General features: G+C 48.1%; 1 protein-coding gene across 5 annotated transcripts; it reads right to left on the minus strand.

Annotated features, from left to right (window-relative positions):
* Nucleotides 1-2,539: 2,539 nt before the first annotated feature.
* LOC105504881 (leukocyte immunoglobulin-like receptor subfamily B member 1) lies at nucleotides 2,540-20,973 on the minus strand. Of its 5 annotated transcripts, XM_011932505.1 has the most exons (16): nucleotides 20,811-20,973; nucleotides 9,457-9,573; nucleotides 8,991-9,072; nucleotides 8,793-8,828; nucleotides 8,319-8,603; nucleotides 7,872-8,174; nucleotides 7,350-7,646; nucleotides 6,796-7,098; nucleotides 6,427-6,474; nucleotides 6,086-6,136; nucleotides 5,354-5,476; nucleotides 4,963-5,038; nucleotides 4,851-4,888; nucleotides 4,457-4,509; nucleotides 3,418-3,573; nucleotides 2,540-3,338 (listed from the first exon to the last, which is right to left on the minus strand). In XM_011932505.1, the coding sequence occupies exons 3-16, from the start codon at nucleotides 9,022-9,024 to the stop codon at nucleotides 3,192-3,194; spliced, it is 1,950 nt and encodes a 649-aa protein (XP_011787895.1). In that variant the 5' UTR covers nucleotides 9,025-9,072; nucleotides 9,457-9,573; nucleotides 20,811-20,973; the 3' UTR covers nucleotides 2,540-3,191. The 5 variants fall into 5 exon arrangements, 4 of the variants coding, with proteins under 4 accessions (XP_011787895.1, XP_011787894.1, XP_011787893.1 ...); XM_011932504.1 differs by lacking the exon at nucleotides 20,811-20,973 and having other exon boundaries at nucleotides 3,418-3,576; nucleotides 9,457-9,680; XM_011932503.1 differs by lacking the exon at nucleotides 20,811-20,973 and having other exon boundaries at nucleotides 6,424-6,474; nucleotides 9,457-9,680.
* Nucleotides 20,974-22,670: the final 1,697 nt, after the last annotated feature.

The following is a 22,670-nucleotide window of genomic DNA, read 5'->3' on the forward strand; positions in this document are numbered from 1 at the left end:
AGAATAAAGAATTGTTTGTGAAACTTGGAAATTGTGAAAAGTGCTGCAATGAACTCAGGAGTGTGAACATCTCTTCTCTGGCCGATTTCATTTCCTCTGGGCATACACCCAGCAGTGGGCTTGCTGGATTATACGGTGGTTGCACGGTTAGTTTTTTGAGGAGCTTCCATACTGTTTTCTAAAATGGCTGTATTAGTTTACATGTCCACCAATGGTGTGTAAGGATTTTCTTTTCTCCCCATGCTCACCAACACTGATCCTTCACCATTTTGAGAATAGGCAATCTAGCAGCTGTGAAGTGATAGCTCACTGCAAAATTTCACTTTTTACACATACACGTGTATACATATGTATACATCTATACATACACATACACATGCATATATATATACATACGTATCTGCACATATGTACATATGTATGTGTGGATGTATATGTATGAATACATACATTTGTATATATACATATATGTACATACTTACATACATATAAACTTCAAGAAGCTATAGCCTCACATCTGTTAGGATGGTTACTATGAAAAAGAGTAGAGTAGCAAGTGTTGGCGAGAATGTGGAAAAAATGGAATACTTGCACTCTGCTAGTGGTAATGTAAATGAGTACAATGACCGCAAAAATACCATAGATGTTTTTCAGAAGTTAACGATCAGAACTGCCCTATGTTGCAACACAATTTCACTGCTGGGTGCGTATCTAAAGGAAACGACATCAGGACGTTGAAGAGATGCCCGCCCTCCCAGATTCATGACAGCTTTAGTCACCATAACCAAGACATGGAACCCGCCCAAGTGTCCATCAGCAGGCGAACGGATACAGAACAGGTAGTGCTCAGTGTATCCACAGCGAAACACTACGCAGCCTTCTAGAAGAAAGAAATCGTTTCATTTGTGATATGGATGAGCCTAGAGGACATCACGCTGCGTGGAGTAAAGAAAGCACAGGAAGACACCTGCTGCCTGATCTCACTTACGTGTGGATTGCCCCAGTTCAACTCATGGAAGTAGAGTCGAAGGTAGTTTCTGGGAGCTGAGGGGGCGGGGGTGGAATCAGAGAGCTGCATCGAAGGATACCGCGTTTCAGTTAGACAGGAGGAGTGAATTTAGCAGATCTATTGTATAATACGGTGACTACAGGGTGACTACAGTTGCTCACAATGGATTGTATATGAGAACATTGGTAAGAAAGTAGATTTTAAATGTTCTCTTAACAGAAAGGTAACTATGTGATGTTACAGATGTTAATTAGCTTGACCTAGCGATTTCACAGGGCATATTAAAATTTCACAGGATATATTAAAATAAAACAAAGGCAGTGAAGCTCATTCTTGAAAACATTAATCGCACTCGCGAATCCTAACTACAATGAGCAAGAGAAGGAAAGAGCAGGCATGCATTTCCACACAGGAGTGAGCGAGCAGACAGCCCTAGAGATCCCACATATGTTTTCAAAAACTAACAACAGAACAGGCGGCAAATTTTAAATTGCCAACTAAAATAAAGTAAAACATTAAAGTAAAATAAAATAATTATTATTTTGAAACAAAAAAAAAAACGTAGTTTAAAACATGCCTTTTATAGAATGGAAAATTCCATTCTATATATGATGACTTTTTTTTTTTTTTTTAATTTTTTGAGACAGAGTCTGGCTCTGTTGCCCAGGCTGGAGTGCAGGGGCGGTATCTCAGCTCACTGCAAGCTCCCCCTCCCGGGATCAAATGATTCTCCTGCCTCTGCTTCCCCAGTAGCTGGGATTGCAGCGTGCGCCACCACGTCCAGCTAATTTTTTTTTTTTTTAGTAGAGATGGGTTTGCCATGTTGGACAGGCTAGTCTCGAACTCCCGGCCTCAAGTAATCTGCCACTTCTGCCTCCCAATGTGTTGAAATTACAGGTGTGAGCCACCGCACCTGGGCACATTGCCTCTTATTCTATTCTCAAGAAACATTTGTGATGCTCTGGGTGTGTTTGTGCGTTTCATTAGTGTGTCAGTATTTGTAAGAAATCACCAATGAAGCTTCGTAAACTGGAGTTTACACCACGGGAACATTTTTATTACAGTGTTTTTCACACACACACACACACACACACACACATATACACACACACACAAACACACACATCTAAAATGGGTCAGATTCTCTGATGACTCTTATGTTCATTACGTAAACTCCAGTTTGGAATACTTCATCTATTTAATCTGCATTTTCTGGTATATTGGCATAGGTTTGCCGCCTGTTCTGTTGTTAGTTTTTGAAAACATATGTGGGATCTCTAGGGCTGTCTGCTCGCTCACTCCTGTGTGGAAATGCGTGCCTGCTCTTTCTTTCTCATTGTAGTTAGGATTCGTGAGTGCAATTAATGTTTTCAAGAATGAGCTTCACTGGCTTTGTTGAATTTTCAAGCTTTGGTTTTTCCTCATGAACAACTCCTCTTATTATTATTATTATTCCCTTTCTTATGCCTTCATTGGGAATAATTTGTTATTCTTCTTCTAGATTTCTTTACTTTTTTCTTTTTTTTTTTTTTTGAGATGGAGTCTCCCTCTGTCGCCAGGCAGGAGAGCAGTGGTGCGATCTTGGCTCACTGCAACCTCTGACTCCCTGGTTCAAGCGATTCTCCTGCCTCAGCCTCCCGAATAGCTGGGATTACAGGCGCGCCCACCACCACACCCAGCTAATTTTTGTATTTTTAGGAGAGACAGGGTTTCACCATGTTGGTCAAGATGGTCTCGATCTTCTGACCTCATTATCTGCCCGCCTCGGCCTCCCAAAGTGCTGGAATGACAGGCGTGACTCACCGTGCCCGGCCCTAAATGTCTAATAGGAAAGCCAAGATCATTCATTTCCTCCTTTTTTTTTCTTTTCTAATTCATTCATTCGTGGCTTGTAGTTTTCCAATTTCATCGTCTGATGTGTAATATTTACATTGTGATTCAGTTCAATGCACTTTCTGACTTTTAGTTTTCTCAGTGACTTCAATGATTATTGACAAGTCTGTTGTTTTATTTCAAAAATGTGTAGATGTTAGTTATTTATACTGCAGAACTGACTGACCCCTAAAAGTTCCCAGCGTCTCCTGGTGTGGGTCCAGGCTGGCTGGGGTCCAATGGTGTCCACTGGGGGCAATTCCCATGCGTTCCAGACTCCCTGGAATGTGGGGCCTGGTTCCCCTCTGGGCTAGTGGATGGCCAGGGTGGCGTAGACGCTGGATTCAGCTGAAGGTTCCCTTTCCTGGGATGGAGGAGGCTCAGTTGCCTCCTGTCTGAGGGTCAAGCTCTGCAGCTGGGCGTAGGTCACATCCTGGGGGTCTTCAGGTGCAGCAGCCTGCAGTGGGGGAGAGTGAGAGGGAAGGAGCGTGGTGGGGGTGGGGGAGGGCTGGGGGCCTGGAGAGGAAAGGACTCACCTCAGTGTCCATCTGCCTGTCCTCTTCCGCCTGTGTGTCCTTTGTGTCCAGGAATTCCTCAGACAGTGGGGAGGGAGGAGAGGCCATTTCTCTCCTAGGTCTGGAGTGTTTCACCAGGGCATATGTCACTGTCTGGGGGTCTTCATCGTGTGGTCTCTGCTAGAGAAAGACAGTGGTGGGGGGTGACTCCTGGAGTCAATTTTCCCCACTGTTCCCAGGTGATCCAATTGCATCCCTTTCCTGATGGAATCTCAGGGACGCCCTAAGGCCGTGGAGGGTCTGGCGTCTCCCTCCCTGCGGTTCTGGCCTCTCCGCCTCACTCTGACCTTGCCCATTTGGCTGCAGCCTCACACGGCCTTCCTGCAAGAGCTCGCTGCTGCCTCGGGGCCTTTGCAGGACTGTTTCCTCTGCCTGCAGGGGCTCCTCCATTAGAGGATCCTGTGGCCCCCTCCGTCCAGGCTTCTCAGATGACAGCTGAGCAGACAGCCCTCCCCCTACATTCACACTGGCCCCACTGCCCCACACTCTCTGCCCTTTCCCTGGTTTATGTTTCTTACAGCACGTTGCACTGCTGCACACGGTGCATTTATTTGCATTTTGTCTCCCACCACGAGGTGAGCTCCGGAGGCGCGGGGGCGGGGGGGGGGCGGCTTTGCTCCCTGCTGTGTCTGCAGCTCCCACAGGGAGCCCGATCCACAGTGAGCTCCCTGGGAACACTCGCCGGATGAATGAATGAAGGGGAGCCCAGGGGACCGGGGTGGTTCATTTATTTCCCCATCCTCCTGAGGCCTGGGGAGCGCTCTAACAACCAGACGGCCAAACAGAGGAGGAGGAGCGGGAAGGGGACCCGGGAGGAGCCCCGCGAGGTCCCAGGACAGCAGGAGAGAGTGAGGTCACAGCAGGCACGAGGCAGCGTGCTGGACAAGGAGGGGTCCACCGTGATGATGCTGAGAGCCGGGGGAAGAGGACAGAGAAGTCCTGCAGGATTAGATCTGGGACCGGGAGGCCTTTGGTGCCCGGGACAGGGGCGGGGTCTCACCCGACTGTCCAGCTCCACCCCGTCCTCAGGCTGTGGGTCTTTCACGGCAGCATCTGTTGGGCCAGAGCAAGGGGTTTGTCTCCTGGGAAGCTTCCCTGGGACCTCTCAGTCCTGCCGGCCCCTGCCCAGCTCCCAGATGGGGCCACTGCGATGCAGGGAGGGGCTGCGATGTCCCCGAGGTCCCACAGTGTGGGGTGAGATCATCTCACCCTGAGCCCCAGACCCTTTCCAGCCTGTGTCCCTTTCCCCTTTGCCACAGAAACTTTGGGGCCCCCATTTCCCTTCGGGCTGGTCGCCGCCCCGATCTCCTCCTGGCTGGTCACCTCCCCCATCTCCTCCTGGCTGGTCGCCTCCCCCATCTCCTCCTGACTGGTCGCCTCTTCCTGTCACTCACAGAGGTTTTCTTCCTGGGTGTCCGCAGCTGGACTGGACCTGGGGGAGGAACGGGAGCTTTAGGGGCAGTGTACGGGGGCCGGTGGGAGTCTGGGGTCTTCGGGCAGAATTACCTCCTCGGCAGGCCCCTGTTCCTTGGCTCTGCCTCCACAGCCGCTGCGGGATGTTGGAAATCAGCCTTTCTCTGGGCTGGGGGAAGAAGGACAGAGCCTCAGCCCTGGGAACATCGGAGCCCCCTGTCCCCCCCACACAGCTCGAAGGTAAGGAAAGAAACCTGAAAACACTCCTGCCTCCATGTTCCAAATGCCCCATGAGATGGACAGAGCCGGAAGGACAATTTACATTTGTAGATGGGACTGACATTAAGTGCTTTTTCCATTTGCCTGGTGAGAAATGCTGGAACAGTTCCTCAAAGCTGCATTTGCCCAGTGGTTTGGATTCTCTTTGGCTGGTGCCCTGAGCCCACCCTTGGTCGGCCCATGGGGTGCCCCCTTCCCTACTCACCCGATGTCCAGCGTTTGCCCTGACCTCGATGTCGGAGGACGAGGAAGAGGAGGAGGAGGAGGAAGAGCAGCAGGACGAAGGCCACCAAGACGCCGGTCACAACCCCTAGGTGCCTTCCCAGACCTTGAGCATGATGACATCAGAAATGGGGGTGATGTCATTGAAATGAGCGCCTACTGTGTGCTGGACCTCTGTTCACCACCTCCAACCCCCACAACAGTCCTACAGCATGGAATGGAAACACCCACCCACCTTACAGATGGAAAACTGAGGCTCAGACAGGGGAATCGCCTGCCCCAGGACCCCAGCCAGGAAGCGGCAGAGCTGGGAAGGGAACCCGGGAGTCTGACCTGCAGCCCTTGTTCCCAGCACCAGAGCCTCGCCCTGGAGCTGCAGGGAAAGAGCCTGACTGTCCTGAACCACGGCGCTGCTCCCCTCCCCTGCCCCAGGTCACCGTCACTGCTGCAGCTGGGACAGGACAGGCCCCTGCGGAATCAGGTCTGGGAGGCTTCCCTGGGAGGCCTCCTCTCCCAGGAGGTCACAGCTGGGAGTCAGAGCTGAAAGGAACGTTCCCACCCACAGGCCTCTCTCCTTTACACCTGGAGAAACTGAGGCCCAGGCAGGGGAGGGGCCTGTCCACGTCACCATCTCCAGAGGAGCCTGAACCTAGGACAGAGCCCACCCCTGCCTCCCCAGGACCCCGCCCACCTCCCACTCAGAGCCCCCACTCACCACTCTGGGGGTCTGACCCCGTGGGGTTGAGGGGCTGGTCCTCAGGGCCTGCTGGGTCAGGACAGGGAGGTGAGGGCTGGGGCTGCCCTGCCCCCCACGTCAGCCCGGCTGCTCCTCCCCCAGGCTGGGCCCCAACACCTCCCTCTGCCTCGACCCCGCCCCTCACCGGCCCAGCTTCAGAGCCCCTGGGAGCCTGTGGCCCCTCCTCTGGCTCTGCCCAGCTCCCTGGAGGGAAGCCCATGCCTGAGTCCTTGAGGGGAATGGGATTCTCTGGGAGACTCAGGGCTGCCCTGGGGGAGGCCGTTCTCCCTCTGAGTCCAGAAGCCTCAGTGACTTACCACATGTGGAGGTGGGGCCTGTTGTGGGGGAGCTGGGGCCTCCGGAGGGTCCTGGGTTAAAGAATGAGAGAAGGCAGAGGAGCTGGGGCTTCCCTGAAGTCTCCACCTCAAACCAAATTTCTCTACATGGGGGCTGTGGTCTCCCCAGCCTCTCCCTCCACCCACCTCTCCTGTTCATGATGCTAGCGAGGCCGCTGAGGGTGGGCATGCCTTCGGGGGAGCCGTTGTCCTCCTCCCCTCTGACGGGTGAGTCTCCCTCTGGCAGAGACCCCCATCGCACCCCCGTTCACTCCATCCCAGCCCAGAGCTCTCCTGGGGGCAAGGCCTGAGCTGAGCCTTTGGGCTCAGAGAAGACAGGGTCCGGACCCTCACCTGAGACCACCAGCTGCAGAGGATCACTGGAGTGAGTCAGCAGGTAGGGTTTGGAGCTGTGTGAGCCATAGCACCTGTAGGTCCCCGCGTGGGCTGAGGTCACAGGACTCATGGGGAATTCAGCCTGGTACTTAGGATATTTGTGCATCGATCTTAGATGGAGGTGGGCATCAGCTGCTCCCGCCTGGGTCAGAAGGAAAGCATGGAACTGCCACGAGGACTGACAGAGCAGGGTCACGTTCTCTCCTGAGACCACCGTGGGGCCCGGCTGCACTGAGAGGAAGGGTGTGCCATGGACCTGTCCTGGAGAGAAGAAGGATGGGTGAGGGGCTGCCCCACCTTGTTCTGAGCTGACGCCTCCCCAGGCTTCTATCTGGGACCCTCAGTCTCTGTCTCTATTTTCTCTGAGTCTCCCCCTCCTCCCATCCCCTGTCTCTGTCTGTCTCTCACTCCCTTGGGGCTCCCACCCCTCATCCTGGCCATCACTACCTGGGTTCCCCCGGCAGGGCCTGAGCAGAGCCTGGGTCCCTGACTGAACCCGCTGGGCTCCTCACCTGCGATCAGGATGTCCAGGGGGTCACTGGGGGCCGACCATTCGGAGGAGAGGTTGTGTGCACCGGAGCATCTGTACTGGCCCCCATGGGGGCCCCTCACAGGGCCCAGAGTGAAGCTGGCCTGGGAGAGCCCAGCCTGGGGCTGCTGGCCAGGGCGCTGGAGGAAGTCACCTTCTCCCTCCTTGTATAAAACGAATCTGTCGTAGCCGGCATCAGAGCCACACTGGAGGGTCAGGCTCTCCCCAGAGGCCACGACAGGACCCGGCTGCACTGAGAGTGATGGCTTCTTAGAAACACCTGGGAAAAGGTGGTCACGGTTTCCAGGAGCGACCCTCAGGCTTCCCCACAAACCCTCCCTCTCCCCTTGGGCCTCACCACTGCTGATCTTCCTGTGTCTCTGACCCCAGGAGCCCTGAGCCCTCTCGTCCCAACATCGTCCCACCTGGCGCTGCCCTGAGACGCGGCTCCTCCCCACCTGCCCGGAGACTCAGGGAACTCCAGGCAATGCTGTGAATTTCTCACCTGGGACCAGGAGCTCCAGGAGATCGCTGGGTAAAGACCACACATAGGGAGTGCTCAAGACATAACCGTAGCACCGGTACAACCACCTGCGACTTGGGCTCACGGGGCCCACGGAGAAGACGGCGTGGGGCCACCCACGGGCACGGGACTGGGAGTTCAGGCGTTGTGGGTGTTCATCTTCTCCTTCCTTACACAGAATGAAGCCATCAAATGCCACCTGTGAGACACACTGGAGGGTCACGTTCCCTCCTGAGGTCACCACAGGGCTGGGCAGGGCTGAGAGGGTGGGTTTGCTGTAGGCTCCTGGGAGAGAAGGAGGCACCATGTTAAATAGTCTCCCACTTCCCACATCATCCCCAGGGCTGGGATGTGAGAGGGAGATGCCCCTGAGAGCCGACTCCCTTCCTGAGGGCAGAGCCTGGGGCTGGGACCCCTGAGTCCTCTCACCTGTCACCACCAGCTCCAGGGGGTCGCTGGGCTCTGACCACCAACGGTGGCTGTAATACTGACAGCGATACTGCCCTGCGTGTTCCGAGGTGATAGATGCAATGGGGAAATAGCCCTTCTTGACAAGCTTTTGTTGTATCTGTCTAACCCAGGATGATAGTTTTTTTTCTCTATATAGATGGTACTCCTGAACCTGACGGCTCCCCTGACACCTGAGGGTCACAGGACTCCCCTCGCTGATCACAGACCCTGGCTCAGCCCGGAGAGTGGGCTTGGGAACGGTCCCTGGAAGGAAATCAGAGATCGGATTCTAAGTCATTTCCCACTCAACAGATCTCAGGTCTTGGCTGCAGGACCCTCCACATGCCCCCATCAGTCAGCCCAGATCTGCTATTCCCCATCCCCGGCTGCATGGAGGAGGCCCCTTGTCCCCAGTGAGGAGGAGGGACCTGGGACAGCTGGGGACAGACTCACCTGCCTGCACATGGATCCTGGGACCCAGACTCAGCCCTGGAAGAGAGTTCCCTGTGAGAGATTTGCCCCTGAAGCCTGAGCAGGTCCTCCCCACCCTGGGATCTTTGTGAGCCCCTGGGGTCCCCTTATGGACCAGAGTTTGGCTGTGGGGTGAGGTCCCTCCTAGGTTAGAATCTCCCCTCCCTCTTCAAATCTCACCGAGACAGATCAGGACCATGAGGATGGGGGTCATGGTGTCTCCTCCCACTGCCCCGCTCTGCAGATGGATGAGCCCTTGGTACTGGCAGGACAGAGACACACAGGTGTGGCCACTCGGAAGCTGGGTCCTTCTTGTCATGGGGTTTTGTCATCTGCAGCCACACAGGAAGTGGAACTGCCCTCCCCAGGAGCCTGGCTGTCATTCCTTTAGGGCTGAGGTTGGGGCAGGCACCGGGCCCTCTGCAGACATTTCAGACAGAAATGGGGCCTTTCCCGACCCCCAGCCACTGTCTGTCTGGTTTAGCCTCGTCTCACTGAGAGCCGGGATGTAGCAGTAGATAGAACTGCTGCTTCCTGTGTCTGTCCTTCCAGATGAGGGTAGCGGAGGCTTCCCCTTCACAGTCTCCCCCAAGGTCTCCCTCCCTCCTTCAGCCTGTCCATCAGCACAAGGTTGCGGGGTCCTTACCTTGCCAGTTCTCTCTCCAGCCCTGGAGATGCTTCAGGGAAGACAGAGGTCCATGCTGCAGGCAGACTCAGATCAGCAGAGACGCATCTCACATCTGGCTGTGCCGTCCAGGCTGAGCTGCGTGTGGCAGTGAGCACAGAGGAGAAATGCAGGGAAATAGGGGAAGAAAAGTTGACTTCTTTCTTGGCACTGGATTGTGAATTTTCTTGCAACCAAATAGTCCCCTTCTCAACTTCCCCTTTTTAAAACTTTTTTGCTACAGCGTCGAGCCCCACCCAGCTGGGAACAAACCTCTGAGTCTTTCCTTCCTCTTTAGTGCCCCTGTGCCCTTGGCCGTCCATCTGCACCTCCATTCCTGCTCAGCATTTCTGGAACAATGACTTATGTTTGAGCTTTGATTTGGGGAGTGGGGGAGGGAGCTGATATTTATTCAATGATCGGTTATCATCCACTGCCTGTGTGACCTCGGGCGGTATCGAACCATCTCTGAGCCTCAGTCTTTTCCTTTGTAACAGTTTTCACAAATCCCACTCGTCTCCGTGGTTGTGGGGTCAGTGGTGCCTGGGACATTGGGAGGGGCTCATTTGTGCTTCATTTCCAGACCAGGGTAAGATCTGAGGTGTCTGGGACATGAGAGGATCTTGGTGTTGGTTGGTTGATGCGTCCACTCATGATGTCGCCCCTGACCCTAATGGAGAAGCGTACATCAGGCACTTCTGAAATACCCAGAGAATCAAGGTCATGTGCAGAAAAAGAGGTATGGAAGTTCCCAAGGGTAGACGGATCCACAAGAAAGAACAGAGGCCAGAGATGAGATGCCACAGGGTAGCGGGACCATCGAGGGGTCATTAGGGTGGAGGTTTCCACCACTGAGTGGAGCCGGGAGAGGAACCTTGGGATCTGCAATGACAGAGGGGGGCTCAGGGCTCCAGATGAAGGTGGGAGGCTGCGTCCTCCAGCCACACCTGAGGCTGGAGTGGACCCTAAGCAACCCAGGGGAGTCACCTCAAGGAAGTGCACCCAACCGTCCAGTGATAGAGCTGCTGGGATTCCAAAGAAAGAAGCACTGAACACCAGGGTGTGCATAGAGCATTTATTAGGGAGACTTCTGTATAGTGAGACGTTCTTGTCTCCTTGCCCAGCGTCTGCTTGTGCACCTCAAGGATGTGCTTCCACATAGAAGTATGTTCCTGAGATGGACAAGGAGGCACTGGGTGTTCTACACAAAGCTTTAACCAACCAACCAACCAAACAAACAAACAAAAAACCCTAGAGAATATTATCTCGCAGTACAATTGTTGTTTGGGATACACGGGCAATTCGTTTCAGTACCTTCTACATGTACCCAAATCTGCCCATACTCCAACCTCGATGTTGTCTCTGCTTGACCTGCATATAGGAAAAGTTTGCTGTTCATACACGCAGGTTTTGCTTCTCACAAATGCCATAGTTTGATCCCTGTTTGGTTGGAAAAAGTGTGTATATAAGAGACCCCAGGAACTCAAGGTTGCCTTGCTCCAGGGTTGCCTGGATTTTGCGTGTATTTGAGAATGAGAAGCAAGGATTACAATCTGGAGTGCATGGCATGGCAAGACACAGTGCGTCCAGAGAGGGAAGTGTGATATTGGGATATATACCGGTTTTCACCCGCGGTTCCTTGCTTGTAACTCCCATAGCCCTTGTTACAGTCTTTTGTTATAACATTGGCTGTGTTGGGCCTCAGGGGAGGCCTCTGACCTCCTCCTGCCCTTCCTTCACCTGCTCAAGGCAAGGATCTAATGTTCCCTGCCTTTCTGATGGTGGATCTTAAGACCCTCCCAGAAGACGGTCTCACCCTGTTCCTTGTGGGAAGAAATGCTGACATCATGAAACTTCCATAAAAGTCCAAGAGGACTGGGTTTCATGAGTTTCTGGATGACTGAGCATGCAGTGGTTCCTGGAGGGTGGCACCCAGGGAGGGCATGGAAGTCCCATGCCCCTTCCCCCATGCCTCCTCCTATGTGTCTCTTTATCTGTGTCCTCTGCAGTGTGCTTTGTATTCAACCAGGAAATGTCCATGTCTCCCTGAGTTCCGTGAGCTGCTACAGCAAATTAAACCCAAAGAGGGGGTCATGGGCACCCCAACTTGAAGTCGGTTGGAGGTCTGGATTTGGCAACGGTGTGGAGGGCAGTCTTGGGGACTGAGCCTTCAATCTGTGGGATCTAGGACTGTCTCTGGGTAGACAGCGTCAGAACTGACTTAGACATCCCAGCTGATGTCTAAGCTACTGGGTTTGGGAAAAAACCCCGCACATCTGATCCTGCAAGTCTTCTGTGTTGATGATTGTTGATGATTGTTGTAAGAGTAGAGGAAAAACACCTTAGAGAGAGCTCTCTGTACATAGAGAGGTAAAGGAGGTTCTTATCAGCAACAAAGGAGAGGCTGACAGAGCTGCTTAGAGACACAGTTCCCTGATTCCAGAAGTTCAAAGCCAGAGCTGCTGTCAGTCCACTGCAGGAGATGTCGTTGCTGGGAAAATGTTCTCTCGAGAGCGTCTTATCTGAATTCCTGACGTCCTAAAGAATATCTAGTGATAAACCTTGTCAAAGCAGGAGATGGGTGAAGGACATGAAAGAGTTTCTTGTGGGTTTTTTTAAAAGTCCTTAGAAACAGTTCTCATCTGAGACCTGGAAGCATGAGCGTCCTCTCCTTCAGGCCTTTCTGGCCCTGTGGGGTATGAGTTTGACCAAAGTCATCTCATCCTTGCACCTGTGACTTTTCTATTAGGTGTCTGCAGTGAAGGGATTGGGTTACGAAGTTTAACTTGAGAGTTTCAGGAATTTGGTTGAGGGGAGGACTTGTTTCTACATCATTAGCAAAAGGGTTAATTTTTCAGTGTTTTCTAGAAACAACCTAAAGTGCTTTATCAAAAATACTCAAGACCGGGCCGGGCGCGGTGGCTCAAACCTGTAATCCCAGCACTTTGGGAGGCCGAGACGGGCGGATCACGAGGTCAGGAGATCGAGACCATCCTGGCTAACATGGTGAAACCCCGTCTCTACTAAAAACTACAAAAAAAACTAGCCGGGCGAGGTGGTGGCGCCTGTAGTCCCAGCTACCCGGGAGGCTGAGGCAGGAGAATGGCATGAACCCGGGAGGCGGAGCTTGCAGTGAGCTGAGATCTGGCCACAGCACTCCAGCCTGGGCGACAGAGCGAGACTCCGTCTCAAAAAAAAAAAAAAAAAAGAATACTCAAGACCTCAGCTTGGGTTCCAGCCTGCAGGTGGAAACAGGCATCTGTCCAACCCACAGAGCAGTCATGGCACTTTGTCTCTCTCTCAGAACAAAGCAAAAAGTGTAGGACACCGTGGGACCCTAGAGAAACTGTGGTTCCCCCTCTTCTGTATTTGTGGACAGACCCTGGGATAGCTCCGCTCAGTGACCCCAGCCACACTCAGCACTAAGCCACTTTCCCGGATGGGCATGACACAGACTCATTTTATCATTGCTGGACCGGGCATCTCTCACACATGAGTGTGAGACTCACATGGGCCCCACCATGCGGGGCACAACACAGAGATGATACTAAGCTTGGAAGCATGGACACTGCAGGGTAGAAGTGGCTACAGCAATGCTCCTCATCAGCTTTCATTCCTGAGTGAGCTCTGGGAGAAACTGTATAGAAGATCACATGTATAGGAGAAAACCCCACCCAAGAGAAATAAAAATTAAAGCGCCCATTACAGAAAAAACAGGCAATTATAGAAACGAATTAGGAAGCTATTGTGACGTGAAAAATAGTAAATCATATCAACACATTTAGAAATAATTGCATCAAGGACAAGACACAGCTGAAATGATGAACATTGTACTGGTGTGGAATATCAATTAAATTTTTCGTTAGTCATCAGAGAAAAACTAGAAATGAATAAAATAGAAAACACAATGCGCACAGGAAACAGAACGGAGAGGAAACAGATATCTATGTGTCACACTTTCAGAATGAAGGAAATGAGTATGTTAGTCAGTAAATACTTGCAAAGAAAATGGTTGACATTTTTATAGAAATGAGAAAGAACATGAGTTTAAAGCAAACAAATTAATAAATAAAATTAATGTCTTAACTATGATAGAGTAAAAGCTACCTAGAATAGATTAAAAGTAATTTCAAAATTACTAGAGAAAATAAAAACTATTCTCAAATGAAAGACAAGCACATTGGGACTGGATTTCCCAAGAGTAAAAAGTGACAAGAAAATGACTGGGGGTTGAGGTTCCAGTTGGCTGAATGGAGAGGGCTGGAGTCTGCCTACTCACCAAGAGGACCCAAAATGGTGAGTAAATACCAGCAGGTCAAGTGGATCTTCCAAGAGGACGCTGGGGTTCACCTGAGCACCATGAGGACACAGAGAGAAGAGAAGAGAAAAGGTGGGAGCCAGGAGAGGCTCCTAACACGGAGAAGGGGTGAGTGATGAGAGATTCCCTAACACGGGGAAGGGGTGAGCCAGTGAGAGATTCTCTAGCATGGGGAAGGGGTGAGTGAGTGAGAGGCTCTTTAACAAAGGGAAAGGGTGAGTGGGTATGAGGCCCCTGGGATCCACACCCCTGCCTTGGCCCTTTACAATTCTGGTCACAGGAGAGCCCCTGACCCCCCTTGGCCTGCAGAGGCACACAGGGAGTTCCTGGAGATGGTGCAGAGGCGCCTCTGGAGCCCACGTGGAGTCCCACAGGCTTCTGATCCCTGAGCAGCCTGGGTCCAGCTGCCACTGCCTTAGCAGGGAGGGAGGAGGCCAGGCACCTCTGTGGGCCCCAGAATCAATATGACAGCTGGGGCACAGGAACAGCCAAGCTGAGCACCACACAGCTCCCCACCTCTGTTGTGTCCTGCTAATGGGGCTTCCTTCCTGCTAATGGGGCTTGCCAGCTGCAGGGCCTCAGTGCACCCACCTGAACACCATGGCCCTGGCTTGGTGCCCTCTGAAAGGCCAATGCTCAGAGGCCCCTGACAAGCCCTTTGCAGTCACCTCTGCCTTTGCCCCTAGGCTGCCCCAGGCCTAAGGAGGGTGGGGAAGACTGGCACTTTCGCATGTCCCCAACAGCAAAACCGAGTGCCACTTCTTCAGGAGGGCAGTGTGAGCAGACCCTGTGCCCCACAGCTGCCAGTCTCCAGTGCCCCAGCCAAGGGGCCCTGCCCTCCCTAGTGACAGGCCCACAGCACGGCCGCCCTGCCCCCACCCGGCCATTTCAGCTGCAGCCCCCAGCCTTTCTGAGAGCCCAGTCTCCACAGGCCTGTGATCTGCCCACGGGTTCCAACACCTGAGCCTTCTGCCTGTCCCGCCTGAGAATTCTGATTGTGACCTGGGGACCAGCCCAGCCCTCCCCATCACAGCCAGCATCTGAAGCCTGGAAGAGCTGAAACCCAGTCAGGCCCCTACAGGACTCGCACACACTGTCCAGCCGTCCACCTTGGGGCCTGCAATCCAGGAACCGCCTGCCCTTTCCTACTCTGCTGGCACCTGACCAGTCACCCCAGGGCCTGAGGTCGGGCCCACCCAGCCAGCAACACCACCACAACTGACATCCACTCTGCCATCCAGAGACACAGAACCCCCCACATCCCAAATACATGAAGCAGCTACCACGTTGGACAACAGACAGCCGCTCAGGGTCTGCACTGGGCTGAGGGAGCAGGCTCTGCCTTGGAACCATGCCTTGAGAGAATGGCAAGGCAGGCGTTTCCCACGGCTCCCAGCCACACCGTGGCCTGGGGAGAGACAGCAGTGTGTGTCTGCACTGGGACTCGTGAGCCCTGGAGCAGGGAGGGGTGTGATAGGGAAACAGACAGTGTCCCCTGTGGGACTGGAAGTTCATGTAGCTCCTTCATCCCCCGCAGAGACCTCAGGACATTTCACCAGGCGCTGCCCCAGCCACGTCCATCAGGACTGATGCCTGCACTCATCATTAGGATATTCATGGGTAAACCAGGGGTCCCAGCTCTGCCCCGCTGTGTTCCCTCACCCCGTTGGAACAGGAAGCTCAGGGCTCCAGACACTCCACGGTCCAGCCCTTCCCCTGAAACGACAGACAGCACCTCACAGGAAACACACCAGGTCCATATGCACCTGCTTGTGCTGAGGGTGGCTCTTACCCTTAAGCACCAGCTCCCGGCCTGCGATTTGAACTGAACAGCCCAACACAAACCCTGCTGCAGAAGCGCCCAAGGCTGTGGGAAAAAGCCAAAAGACCCTTCCCAACAGGCTCTGCAGTCACGCTCCCCGCGGGGCCGGAGGGAAAATGCGCAAAAGAAATCCCATCCAAATGAAACTAAATTCAAAGAGAGTAAGTGGCAGCCTCTCCAGATGAGAAGGAATCCGTGCAAGGATTCTGACGCCGTGAAAAATCTGAATATTGTGGCGCCACCGAAGGATCGCACTAGCTCTCTAGTGATGGATGCTGAAAACAATGGAAACTCAGAAAGGACAGATAAAGAATGAGACGGAGACAAAAACGTTACCAAGAATCAGTGAAAGAGAATGTTGGTTTTTTGAAAGTATAAATAAAATTGAGAGATGGCTGACTACACTAACCAAAAAAAGGAGATTTAAGTAAGTACAATCAGAAATGATCAAGTTGACAGTACAACCAACACCACAGAAATACAAACGATCATCAGAGACTACTTTGAACAGCTTTATGCACATAAACTAGAAAACCTAGAGAAATGGATGAATTCCAAGACATACATGACTTCCCAAGATCGCACAGGCAAAAAATAGAAACCCTAAACAGACCAGTAACAAGTAACAGAAAAGAATCAGTACTAAACATCTTCCAGCAAAAAAGCCCAGGAACAGATGGATTCACAGTTGAAATTTGCCATATATACAAGGAAGAGCTTGTGCCAATCACACTGAAAGTTTCCAAAAAATCAAGGCGGTGGGATTCTTTCCTAGCTCATTCTATGAAACCAGTATCACCCTGACAGCAAAATCAGACAAGGACCCAACAGAAAAATAAAACTACAGGCCAAGAAACCTGAGGAACATAGGTACAAAAATCCTCAAGAAAATACTAGCAAATGGAATCTAACAGTGTATCAAAAACATAATACATCATGATCAAGTTGACTTGATTCCAGAGAGGAAAGGATGGTTCAATATATGCAAAGTCAATAAAGGTGACTCATGACATAAACATAAACTAAGAACAAAAAGCATACAATCATCTCAATAGATGCAGATAAAGCATTCAGTAAAGTCCAATAATATCCCTTCATGATAAAATCCCTCAACAGACTAGGCATGAAAGAAACATACCCCAAAATAATAAGAGCCTTATATGACAAACCCACAGCCAGTATCAAATTGAATGGGGAGAAATGAAAGCATTTTCCCAAGAAATGGAACAAGACAAGGATGTCCACTCTCACCACTCCTATTCAACAGAGTACTGGAAGTCCTAGCCAGAGCAATCAGGCAACAGAAAGAAAGAAAGTGCATCCACATTGGAAAAGAGAAAGTGAAATTATCTGTGTGTGCTGATGACATGATCATATACCAAGAAAACCCAGAAGATTCTTCCAGAAGACTCGTAGACTTGATAAGTGACTTCAGTAAAGTCTCTGGATACAAAATCAAGCTACAAAAATCAGTAGCCTTTCTATACATCAATACCATTCAAGCTGAGAACCAAATTAAGAACACACAAAGACAAACACACACTGAGGAGTATATTTAACCAAGGAGGTGAAACACCTCTACACAGAGAATGACAAAATGCTGATGAAAGGAACTGTAGGCAACACAACCAAACAGAAAAATATTCCTTGCTCACAAATGGGAAGAATCAATATTGTTAAAATGACCATATTGCCCAAAGCATGCTACAGATTCAACACAATTCCTATCAGATTACAAATCTCATTTCTTTAACAGAATTAGAGAGAAAGCAATTTTTAAATTTGTTTGGAACCAAAAACGAGCCTGAATAGCTAAAACAATTCTCTGTAAAAAAAAAAAAAACAAACCAGGAGGCATCATATTACCTGATTTCAATTATACTGTAAGGCTATAGTAACTAAAACAGCATTTACTAGTACAAAAATATACACAGATGCCACATGGCTTGCATACAAAGCACATTCACTGCTTCATCTGGGTGCTGCATTTGGTGTTTTATAGGGGGAGTTGGCTAGTCCCCTTCTCAGGGCCAACAGACCTTTTAGTGGCATTGTCTGGTCCACTAAGCTGGTTGTTCTCTCCAGAATAATCTCCTGTGCATTTAGGTCACATATACTCATTAGTGATTGCTTAATAGAGATCTACGGGTCCTGCATCAACCCAAACAAGCTCTTAAATTCTGAAACATTTAAAATTAAGAATTTGGCCCTTAAAGTGGTTATTTTTTACAATCTACTACGTAGATTTTTTTTTTTTAAGAAACTGATAACAATCTAAAAAGTGCAACAATTCCTTTGCATTATACCCTCTGGTTTTAATAGTTACTTGTTTTTGCCCTTCTTCCATATCAAGTATCTTCTCGGTAATCACAGGTCTCAGAGTTAACTTTTGTTGTCCTAGCTAAATTGTTCTTTTTATTTTCTTTTATCTGTGTAATTTTTCCTTCATTTTAAAGCAACTCTTAAATAGTTTCCTAACTAGAAAAAACCTACTTTTTTGGCAAAATCCATATCCTTGTGTTTTATAAACTTCACCAAAAACATTTTATGCTCCTACTATTTTAATTTAGTAACCCAAATTTCAAGTGAAAAAAAAATGAGGTTTAACATAACATAGCTGTAAGATTGCAAATTACTCGAGAGAGTTTTAAGATTAAATTTACCAAATTAATTTTACTAAATATTAAAGTTATGTGAATTCAAAGGCATCTGAGTTAGCCTCTGCCAATCTGATAAGCACTTACTTTTTTTAAAAAAAAAGACAATTGATGAGTTTTTTCATGTAGTTTGGTAGTGAAATATCACATCCAGATAACACATCTGAAGATAGAGATATAACAGGCATACAGAATAGAAAGAGCAGTTCTAAAAGATATTTCATTTTTCTGTTTTTAAACAAAAATTCCTCTCTTACTTTAGATAATTAATAAAAGTTACAGAAGCCAACACAAGGTGAAAGAGAGAGCTATCATCCAAGGCCTTTCAAAAGAGAAAGAGCCAAACTTTGATATATTCATCAGAGGAATTTCAAAAAGACAGATTACAGAATTTTAAAATTAAAAACTTTTTGCATTAAGAATAAGTTAACATTTTAGTAAAACCTTGTTTTAACCAATTATTTAGTTTTGTATCAGTGTGTGTTTTTTAAATATCAAAGACCCATCTGTAGAATGACTATTATAATTTATTTCTTAATCATAATCAACTATATTATACAACCTTTCTTTTTTAAAAAAGTCGTGTTTTTACTAACCTTATTGTGACTTACAGAGACCATTTACATCATGCTTAAACTGCCTGTTTTGTCCTAAATATCCCTCTTTCTTGAACTATCAGTTATTTTATTTCAGGACAAAAATTCACTACATAAGACACTTTCTTGTGTAAAATTACTTTCCTTTTCATCTTTTTTTACCAAAATTCCTGTTTATATTTATAACTTTCTTTACATCTCTCTTCTTTCCTGGTTCCATTTATCTTGTTTTATACATGACTTTTAAGTAAGCTCTGAATTAGACACAGATATTTATCTCTTAATAAGAATTGTTTCTTAAAAAATGTTTTCCTATAATTTTTAAATTATAAATTATCCAGCTAGTCAATTAATATCTATTATTTAATATAACTTTAGATTCTAAATTATGTGACAAGTTTGTTTATAAGCATTTATTCCATTGCATTTACTTGATAAATTTATTTAATAGTTTACTTAGATTATTTATGAACACTGTGACAGTCATCACTTCAAGTAATTCCCTGTTAACCAATGTTATAAACTTTGAATTTCAGGTGTTTACTTAAGTAGGGGAACTTATGGTTAAATATAAGGATTTTTTTTAACCAATATCTCAATAGTTAGCTGTTTTCACATAACCAACAATATTACGTGGCTTCTTTATTAAAAATTATACAAGCAAAGATCATTCTGTTTTGGGCTGGGTTTATAATTTTGCTTTGTGTGTGTAAGGCTGCTCTTGAACTCCCAACCTCAGGTGATCCACCGACCTCGGCCTCCCAAAGTGCTGGGATTACAGGTGTGAGCCACCGTGCCCAGTCAGGTTTGTAGTTTTATAACCCTTGTGGCAAATCTCATGCTATTCTGCAGGGATAAGCCCAAAACCACTTGTGCAATAAATGCAAACAAAAATGCTAACAATTCTTAAGACATTTCTAATCTTATTTTACCAATAGTTTTAAAGCCAGCTTATTTATTAAAGATTTTACTTAAGTCAGATGAACTTGAAGATGCATTTTGTTCTGATAAAGTATTTGATTTAAGCACTTTTATTTTCTTTAAGCCAATTAATTAGAGCTCTTTTGTATATTTTTAGTAGTGAAACATAATGTATACCACACACAGACACATGGATGCATTAGGCATGCTGATAGAAGTACATCTTATAGATTCAAAAATCCTCTTTTTTTTTCTATCTCAAACTTTCAAACTCTTTTTTTTTTTGAGGCAAGGTCTCACTCTATCACCCAGACTGGAGTGCAGTGGCATGATCTCGGCTCACTGCAACCTCCATCTCCCATGCTCAAGCGATTCTCCTGTCTCAGTCTCCCAAGTAGCTGGGATTACAGGAGTGTGCCACTACTGCCTGGCTAAGTTTTATGTTTTTAGTAGAGACAGGGATTCACCATGTTGGCCAGGCTGGTCTTGAACTCCTGACCTCACATAAGTCACCTACCTCAGCTTCCCAAAGTGCTGGGAATACAGGTGTGAGCCACCGCACCCAACCCTTTCAAACTCTTTGTAACCTGTTTCCTTACCCCAGGCAGCTATCAGCTAAATATCCCTAAATTTCCATATTACAGGAAACAATTTTTAGAAGAAAAAATCAGATACCAAAACTTACATCTCAAAGTACAGAGGAAGAGGTCTGGTGTGTTAGAGGGACATTAAAATGGGTTCATTGCTAATTAAACATAAGATTATAGAAATCTATCATAAAGGCTTTTAAACACACACCACACACACACACGCGCACGCACACAAGTAGCTTTTACTTCAAAACTCTAGCCATGAAATATTACTATAAATTTACCAGTTTACAAAAACAAATTTGGATCTGGACAGTGGTTTTTATCTCAGTAGAAGAGTAACAGCAGATATAAAGCAAGCAGAAAAGAAAATAGAGAAAGAGAGAACTTAGGAACTCTATAGTTTGCAAGCCGTCATTAGGGCTCTCTTACCTTGATGTAAATGTGCACAAAGACCATAATATTTTTGTTTTACACAAACTCCAGCAGGTAGAGGCACCATAAAACCAATGGAGTGCCTACAAGGGGGTCATTCTTCTTGTTTTCTCCTCATTCTTAGATTATTTGTTTCCCACTTTTCCTTTTCTTTTCTTTTTTCTTTTCTCTTTTCTTCCCCCCTCCTCTCCTCTTCCCTCCTGTCCTCTCCACTCCCCTCCTCTCCTCTCCTTTTGTTAAAGGAGGAAGTGAGCTGTGGCCTAGGGGTTTGTGCAGTGGGCCACAGTGTGCTGGTTGTGGGTGGGACTCCACAGGGTCTCACCACTGAGTCATTTCTTCCCTTTCATGTGTGTCAGTTTTTCTCTCCGAAGGTCTAAGCACCTCCAGGAGTGCTCAAAATGCGGAGTGACCAACTCCCATCTGTGCTTCCTGGACAAACCTTTTTAATACTAATTTTGCTGTGGGTTCCCTGTAGGCCACTCACATCACGGTGGGGTCCACCCCCCCAGACACTCCCAAAGCCCCCTCATCACTTCCCACATTCCGGCTGGCAGGAGCAAAATGCCCTTTCTTTTTTAAGCTGAGGAAACACAGTCTCTCATTTCCCTATGAAAACAACAGTTCAGTTCCTCATGCAAATGTGAACAGGCAAGCCAAATCGGGATTAATTTGGGGAGAAAAGCAATGGAGAAGACCCTTTAGAATGTTCTCCCAACTAGAAGTAGGATCCTTAAAAAACACTTCCTAGAAAGAAAAAGAAATAGTAGCTCAGAATAAATAAAGGGCCATCAACCAAAGGGAGGTCGGGGCTCAGGAGGACTTACCACTTCCAGCAGAGAAGAAGCTCAAAATCCCGGAGGCTTTCAGTGGGCCCCTGCTGGTACCTTAGCTCCAGGTTGAGACAACTCCTTTGGGGTCCTGAGTCTTATCTGAGACCTCACGTGTTCAGGCACCAAATTATTGTGGACAAAAAGAGTTAAACTCTGTAATACATTAAAAGAGATTTATTCTGAGCCAAATATGAGGGACCAGCCCTCAGGAGGTCCTGAGAAGAGAACATGTGTCCCTTGACTTTTTAATAATAGCCCTTCTGACAGGCATCAGAAGATATCTCATTGTGGTTTTGATGTGCATTTCTCTCATGATCAGTGATGTTGAGCTTTTTATATATGATTGTTGACCGCATGTATGTCTTCTTTTGAAAAGCATCTGTTTGTGTCCTTTGCCCACATTTTAATGGTTGTTTGTTTTCTTCTTGAAAATTTGTTTAAGTTCCTTAAAGATATTGGAGAGTAGGCCTTTGTTAGATGCATAGTTTGCAAAAACTTTCTCCCAGTCTGTAGATTGTCAGTTTACTCTGTTTACAGTTTCTTTTGCAGTGCAGAAACCCTTTAGTTTAATTAGATCTCATTTGTCAATTTTTGCTTTTGTTGCAATTTCTTTTGGCATTTTAGTCATAAAATCTTTGCCCATGCCTCTGTCCTGAATGTATTGTCTAGGTTGTCTTCCAGGTTTTTATAGTTTTAGGTTTTACGTCCATCAGTCAATCCATTTCAAGTTAATTTTTTTGTATATGGTGTAAGGAAGAGGTCCATTTTCAATTGTCTCCATATGGCTAGCCAGTTATCCCAGCACCATTTGTTGAATAGGGAATCCTTTCCCCATTGCTTGTTTTTGACAGGTTTCGTAAAGATCAGATAGTTGTAGGTGTGTGGTACTATTTCTGGGTTTTCTATTCTGTTCCATTGGTCTATGTGTTTGTTTTTGTACCAGTACCATGCTGTTTTGGTTACTGTAGCCCTGTAGTATAGTTTGAAGTCAGGTAACATAATGCCTCCAGCTTTGGTTTTCTGTTTT

The sequence above is a fragment of the Colobus angolensis genome, unplaced genomic scaffold (genome assembly GCF_000951035.1).
Source record: "Colobus angolensis palliatus isolate OR3802 unplaced genomic scaffold, Cang.pa_1.0 Scaffold96, whole genome shotgun sequence".
NCBI lineage: Eukaryota > Metazoa > Chordata > Mammalia > Primates > Cercopithecidae > Colobus > Colobus angolensis.